Genomic DNA, 8,009 nt, shown 5'->3' on the forward strand with positions numbered 1-8,009 from the left:
AAAAAAAAAAAGGATCAAAAACAAAATAAAAATATAAAAAATAAATTAAAAAAAAAGAAGAGCAGACTAAAAAGAGATGATGCTGTGATGGAAAACCTAGGAAACCATGCTATAATGGACAACACTTGAAAAGGATGGTTCTTAGGGGGAGTAAAGGATTTTAAATATCCAATTAAGGGTTGCTGCTAGTACAAGCAACAAAACAAAATAGATAATGCATTGAAAATGTAGGCTTGAGGAAAAATTGAGATCATGTAAACAGGAAAGTTCTCTAAGAGAGTGAATGGAAGTGGAGAATTGAACCTTGGGGGAATCATATACATCGGTGCTTTCCAATATGGTAGCCATTAGGTATATGTGGCTATTGAGCCCTTGAAATACGCTGGTGAGACAGAGGAATTAAATTTTAAATAAAATTTAAATGTATCCATACAATGGAATATTATTATTATTTTATATATATATTTTTTGTTTGTTTGTTTTTGTTTTGTTTTTGAGACATAGTCTCACTCTGTCGCCAGGCTGGAGTGCGGTGGCCCGATCTCAGCTCACTGCAACCTCTGCCTCCCGGGTTCAAACGATTCTCCTGCCTCAGCCTCCCAAGCAGCTGGGACTACAGGTACACGTCACCACGCCTGTCTAATTTTTGTATTTTTAGTAGAGACAGGGTTTCACCATGTTGGCCAGGATGGTCTTGATCTCCTGACCTCATGATCCCTGGCCTCCCAAAGTGCTAGGATTACAGGCGTGAGCCATCGTGCCCGGCCACAATGGAATATTATTAAGCGGTAAAAAGAAATAAACTATGAAGCCATGAAAAGACATAAAGAGGTCTAGGCACGGTGGCTCACGCCTATAATCCCAGCACTTTTGGGAGGCCAAGGGAGGAGCACTGCCTAAGCCCAGGAGTTCAAGATCAATTTCTATTTTAAACAAAAACAAAAACAAAAGAAGATATTCACGAAGGGACCTAAATGCATATTGTTAAGTGAACTATGCCAGTCTGAAAGGACTATATACTATGATTCCAACCACATGACATTCTGAAAAGGTAAAACTATGACTGTAAAAAGATCAGTGGTAGCCAGGGGTTCAGAGGAAGGAGGTAGAGATGAGTAAGTAGAACATGGGACATTTTTAGGTCAGTGAAACCATTCTGCACAATTCTAGAATAGTGGATATATAATGTTATGCATTTGGCAAACCCCATAGAACTGTCCAACACAAAGGGTGAATCCTAATGTGAACTATGGACTTTAGTTAATAATGTATCAACACTGGTTCATCAGTGATAACCAACACATCACACTAATGCAAGATATTAACAGAGGAAACTGTGGGGGAGAGTATAGATGGGCACTGTGTATTTTTTTGTGCAATTTTTCTGTAAATCCAAAACTGTTCTAAAAAAATAAAATCTTTCAAAAAACTCAAATTTACATAGCCACACGTAGTTAGTGGCTGGTATTGAACAGCAGAGGCCCATATAAATAGACTGATGTGGGAAGAAAATGAGAATGGTATATGAAGAATTCCTTCATTTCTGACTACCATTCCCAAAAGTACACATACAGTTAACTCTAAACTATATAAGGTTTTATATGTAGCTTCTATATTAACATTTTACAGTAGAACTCGATCAAAAATATTCTGGATGAGTATCTTTCTAAAATTATTTTTGTTAAACAGAATTTAAGGAGGAAAATAACATTTATTAAAGGTGTCAGGTACTATACTAAAGATATTATCATTTACATTTCCGTACAACCTTCAGAGAAAGGTATTACCATTTCTGTTTTTAGAGATGAGGAATTATAAAGCTTAAGTCATAAAAGATGAGAATCTAGATATACTGGCCTCCAAAGTCTATGTTCTTTTTTTTTTTTTTTTTTAACCAAAGTCTATATTCTAATATACACCACTCTACTGTATATATGTTTATGATTCCCAAAATTACAAACATAATTTTCCCACAATGAATTTTCCATCAAGGAGCAATACTCTATATATAACACAACATAACAGTTAATGATATACTCAGAGTCTAATGAGGTGTTGTATAGGTAACTGCTGTCCCTATTTTAAACAGCCTCAGGCTAATGTGACTTTTTTTCCTGCCACCCAGCTGGCCCTCCATCCTACCTATATGGCTCTACTCCAACATCTAATTTGCACCTTTTAATCTGCTGTGGGATGAGAAAATAGATAATCAAATTCCTTGAATTATGTACAAAGCAAGAGAACTTCTAAACCAATGTGTAAGTGCAGATGATTTAGTTCATTAATTTTTCTGACAATTACAGGTCTTTTTTTTTTTTTTTTTTTGGCCTACTTCTTAATCTAAGCTGAGACCTGGATAAATTAAATACTGTTCTATAATAAAGCTAAGAATTTAGTGATTCTGTTTCATTCAAAAGTTTTCGACTACACCTTTTTCGTTTTTTTGTTTTTGTTTTTTTTTTTTGAGAAAAGTCTCACTGTGTCGCCCAGGCTGGAGTGCAGTGGTGTGATCTCAGCTCACTGCAACCTCCACCTCCCAGGTTCAAGCAGTTCTCTGCCACAGCCTCCTGAGTGGCTGGGATTACAGGCACCCGCCACCACGCCCGGCTAATTTTTTTGTATTTTTAGTAGGGACGGGATTTCACCATCTTGGCTGGGCTGGTCTTCAACTCCTGACCTTGTGATTTACCCGCCTCGGCCTCCCAAAGTTCTAGGATTACAGGCGTGAGCCACCAAGCCTGGCCTCATATTTTTCATACATATATGTTTTAATACAGGTGAGGTCTCACTATGTTGGCCAGGCTGGTCTGGAACTCTTAGCAAGTGACCCTGCCACCTTGGCCTTCCAAAGTGGTGGGATTACAGGTATGAGTCACCACCTCCTAGCCTATCCCATATTTTTCATGGATATAGCTCTAAACATCACCTCATTTAAAGACATTATTTTTATTTTTGTATTTGTTAATACTATCTGCTTCAAGATAAAAGTTCGGCCAGGTGCAGTGGCTCATGCCTGTAATCTCAGCACTCCGGAAAGCTGTGGCGGATGGATCACCTGAGGTCAGGAGTTACAAGACCAGCCTGGCCAACATGGTGAAACCCCGTTTGTACTGAAAATACAAAATTTGGCCGGGCATGGTGGCGGGAGCCTGTAATCCCAGCTACTTGGGAGGCTGGAGACACAAGAATTGCTTGAACCCAGGAGGCAGAGGTTGCAGTGAGCCGAGATAGTGCCATTGCACTCCAGGCTAGATGACAGAGTGAGACTCTGTCCACCCGCAAAAAAAAAAAAAAAAAAAGTATTTTTAAAATTTAAATGTATTGAGTACATTAGCCTTCTACTAAATGTTACTCTAAAAAATTAATGAGGTATATATAAAAACATAGAAACATGTATTTACAAAAAGTTGACATTTTCCTGAAAAAAATTATTACAGAAAACCAGAAATTTTACTACAGAGTTCTAAATATTCTGATATAATCCTTTTCCTTATCACTTTTTTTTTTTTTTCTCCCAGGTAGGGTTTCACTCTATTGCCCAGGCTGGTCTGGAATTCCTGGCTTCAAGAGATCCTCCTGCCTTGGCCTCCCAAAGTGCTAGGATTACAGGCTTGAGTCACTGCACTCAACTTAAGTTGTTCTTGTAATTAAATTATAATTATGTATATTAATAAAATTTTCCCTAAGGAGGGGAGATTAGTATCAAAATTTTAAATTATTTTTTTCTACTTAGAGCTCCCTGTAACCCCATTAGAAATCTTTACTAAGAAGATAAAGTGAGTTTTGTTTCTCATAAATTTTAAGATTTCAATTCAATTACAGTACCATTTTTGAATTTAAGATAACAATATATTTCCAAAGCTCCAAATGGAAATGTCAATCTTAGCAGTAACTCTAAAAGTCCAAGTTTATTATTCTTTATTCTAGAAAGAAAAAAAAAACACACAAAAAAAACTAATTTTGTCTCCCTCAGTCAGCCAATCAAAACAATCCAAAAAAGCTTACTAAACAATTGCCTTTGTAACAGTATTCATGTTTTCAGAGGTGACCAGGTAGAGGGCCAAGATCAAGGTTTCTAACACTTATTTAACAAGGGATTAAAAGCAGAGTGTCAGGTATAGGGCCAAGATCAAGGTTTCTAACACTTATTTAACAAGGGATTAAAAGCAGAGTGTCAGGCAAGTCAAAACTAAATATTCTCAAAGATTAGATGAATAAAATAGTCATAAAGTTAGATTCACAGGGATCAAAGAGTTTCAACCTAATTCTAAAAATCATTTCCCAGTGTAACTTCAAATAAATCCTTTGTGAATGTTTCTAGTTTCTTCTACACATTAGGAAAACCTAAAAGGCAAACAAGTTCTAGATAGGAGACTAAGTAAGTATTAGTTGTTCACATTTGTATAGAACATTAAATTTTAGTTCTCACAACCCAGTGAAGAAATACAAATGAGTCTAAGAGTTTGAGCAAAACCCTCTGGGGTGATCAAAACAAACTGCAAACTTCTATGATTCTCAACTTTTCTTCCATAGAGTCCTTGGCAGCATGCTTACTGTACTTACAGAAGCATGCAAAGAATTAGGTGGTTTTTTATTCCTAACAATCACATCCCAAAGTTTTTTCTGCAATTTCAATTGTACAGAGCACTCTTCCTCGATGTTGACTCAAATTAGAGACAGAAAGCAGAATGGCGTTTGCTAGGGATTAGGGAAGAGGGGAATACAGAGTAACTGCTTAACAAGTACACTGTTTCCTTTTGGGGTAATGAACATGTTTTGGAACAACATTGTGAATGTACAAAGTGCCACCTAAACTGTTTACTTTAAAATGGTTAATTTTATGTCATGGGACTTAACCTCAATAAAAAAATTATGTTAATCTATAGATAAAACTGACCCCTTTAGAACTCTTTCCTTCCTCAAAAAAAACAAAAAACAAAAAACAAAAAAAACTGCTATCATGTTCAAATGCTATTTAGATATTGGAAATTTTTTAGATAAAATGCAATTATAAGTTAAATTATTACCACATGTGCACAGTAATAATCAATGAAGGTATACCAATGTCAGTTTAAAACATTGCTATGCCTGTAATCTCAGCACTTTGGGAGGCAGAGGTGGGAGGATCACTTGTGCCCAGGAGTTTGAGACCACCCTGGGCAACACAGCAAAATGCTATCTCTATAAAAATAATAAAAATTTAAAAAATTAGCCAGGTAAGGCGGGCATATCACTTAAACAAAGGAGTTTGAGGCTTAAGTGAGCTATGACAGTGCCACTGCACTCCACCCTGGATGACAGACCATGAGTGACTCTGTCATTCATTCATACATATACACATACAGCATTGCTAAAATGCTTGATAATTATCAAAATAATATTGCTCTGACATACATCTGTAAATAGCTGACTTTAAATTTGAGAAAAATTACTTCCCCAAACCTCAATCAGGAAAACATTATAAACTAATAAGAAGTACCTAACAAACAAAAAGCAACCAAGAGTATTACATAAGAAGTAAACAGGCACAATCGCGACCAAAAATGGACAGAAATAAATATGCTAAAGTTAATTATCTTAGGGATATAGGGCAACATTACTTCAGATTGGTAAACATCACACTTCAAAAATAGAAGGAATCTACCTTAAGAAACTCTGTACTAAGAAAAACTCCTTTGTATAAATGCCTGACAAAATTAATATTTTATCATAACCTCTAAATCCAGCCTAGATTCCAGGATTACACAAAAGAAAAAATCTTGGAGGTGGTTCTGGGAAAAGGCTGACTGAAATCTGTGACTGTTTTGATACAGGCCAATCTGAGAATTTTAATCCCTCTGAACCCAATCCTGAAGAATACCTGAACCCTGAGCACAGACAGGGCCAAAGCTAAACCAGGTCAGAATACCCTGCCAAGGAACATCCTGATCCGAAGTGTTCACCAAACAGGGATCATTTATCAGTTTATTCCTCACTTTGTTGGATGCTGACCACTTTCAAGATATATACAAGAGTGGACTGATTAGACCCACCAAAATCCATTTCAAGTCCTAAGATCTGGAGATGAAAAATACTGCAGAATTCTAAATTATCCATGGCTTAAAGAAAAAAAATTTACAAATTAAGAACTTCAAATATTAGCTGACCCAACTTTAACATCACTGAATATCTTTAGTTATTTTTAAAAATTTATAAAGTATTTAAAAGGCACAATTTAGTAATTGCCTATATAACAAATTAACCATGAAAACAATTATAGCAGTATGATAAATCTGTCCTATGTAAACAGTATGAGTTTTTATATTTTATAGCATTCAGATATGCTAAAAACAAAAAGTTAAGTGTTTTTTTTGTGATTCACATGAACAAATACTTTCTTGTTCTTACAAGTAGATATCTGACAGGATACAAATAATGATAATAGGATAAGTTCACAGGCAAAAAAAGGAATCTGTTGACACAGAAGATGCTGCAAAGTTTAACTGTGACACATGTGGTAGTGGCAAAGAATCTAATTTGTGTAACAAGACCTGGGTCTGAGTAAGCTCTTTTACCTATTAATTATGTGATCTTTTTGCGCATTATGTAGCTACTCCTAGCTTCAGATTCTTTATATGAAAAAATGAGGACAACAGAACTAATACTGCAGCATAATGAGGAAGATTAAATATTTTTATTCATTCAACAAATATGTTCTGAAAAACTAAATTTGTATTATTGTGTACAAAATTACCCTTTTTAATTTCTTCAAATAAATCAAGCATGTATTAATTTTTAATATTACTAAGAAAATATAAATCTAATTCTTAAGCTCTGGTTCCAAAACTTCTTAGAAGTAAATTTTTATTACTTGAGAAAATCTGAACTTAAGTAATAAGTATTGACACTGAAGACGGGACAATTGAGGGATCACATCTTAAAACTGTTTTGACATAAAATGAATAAAAACAAGTCCCTAAATTTTTTCCTATTAAACAAATAAGGACCCAGACTAAGCCCATAAATTGCTGGGTCAATAACCAATCTCAAATACAAAACCTTACCACTTAAAAATACTTATTTTCAGGAAAATGATAGTAAATATGAGGTAAATCTGCCCTTGACATAACACGGTGAGATTTTTTTTTCATAACACAGTACATGAACCACTTAAAACTTACAAGCTATCAATTACTACAATTGTTCTAATAGGTTTAGGGCCAAACATAAATTTAACTATCATTATAACATGGACTTGGAATCTGTGCTGACCTAACAAAATTTAGCACAGAAAAAAAAAATCACAGATCTGAGCATCTGAAAAACGGTGTCTTTTCTGAAATGTTTGCAAAAAAGTCACAACATCAGGAGCCACAGAAAGTTGTTCTTTTTCCATCACTCAAAGAATCAAAACATCTCCAACATTATTTATGCTAGGCATAAAATGAAAGTCAATATTGATATTCACTCACTATACTTCAAATCCTAACCAAGATAATTCAACCTCTATGTTTATTCAATTGCTAGTCTATTCAGTATCAATTGTTGTGGAAGAACTAAGACGTAGACTAGTGCTGCTTACTAGACTTCATGTAACCTGAAAATGTTTTTAATTATAACAGACTTAGACCAATTCTACTTAGAAATGTACCCTTAAAAGAGGTGAAAGACATTAACTGGCATCTTTTCAGCACAGGTCAGTCTTCCTTAAGAACACAACCTATAACCCTTAGGCCTTACAGTTGAATGTTAACAAGTGAAAAGCAATTTCCTTGGATGTATCCAAGCATTTTAATATAAATTTCTGCATACCTAGGTAGAAAGTACTTTAGAAATAACTTAAATCTACCTTTTCCCTCACTTATAAGAAAATGTGGTAGAAGCCTTGAAAAATTAAGTTTAAGGCTCAGGCCTGTAATCCCAGCAATTTAGGAGGCCGAGGCGGGCAGATGACTTGAGGTCAGGAGTTCCAGACCAGCCCGGCCAACATGGTGAAAACCCCATCTCTACTAAAAATACAAAAATCAGCC

The 8,009-nt window shown here is 35.2% G+C and overlaps 1 protein-coding gene across 1 annotated transcript in view; it reads left to right on the plus strand.

Moving 5' to 3' along the window:
* Positions 1-5,543: 5,543 nt before the first annotated feature.
* LOC105540741 overlaps positions 5,544-8,009 on the plus strand; it is a 15,869-nt gene continuing 13,403 nt past the window's right edge. Inside the window, exon 1 of the mRNA XM_011981464.1 lies at positions 5,544-5,609. Within this exon, the coding sequence (XP_011836854.1) occupies positions 5,544-5,609 (66 nt within the window). The remainder of the gene's footprint in view (positions 5,610-8,009) is intronic.

This window comes from Mandrillus leucophaeus, unplaced genomic scaffold, assembly GCF_000951045.1.
Source record: "Mandrillus leucophaeus isolate KB7577 unplaced genomic scaffold, Mleu.le_1.0 Scaffold226, whole genome shotgun sequence".
Classification (NCBI taxonomy): Eukaryota; Metazoa; Chordata; class Mammalia; order Primates; family Cercopithecidae; genus Mandrillus; species Mandrillus leucophaeus.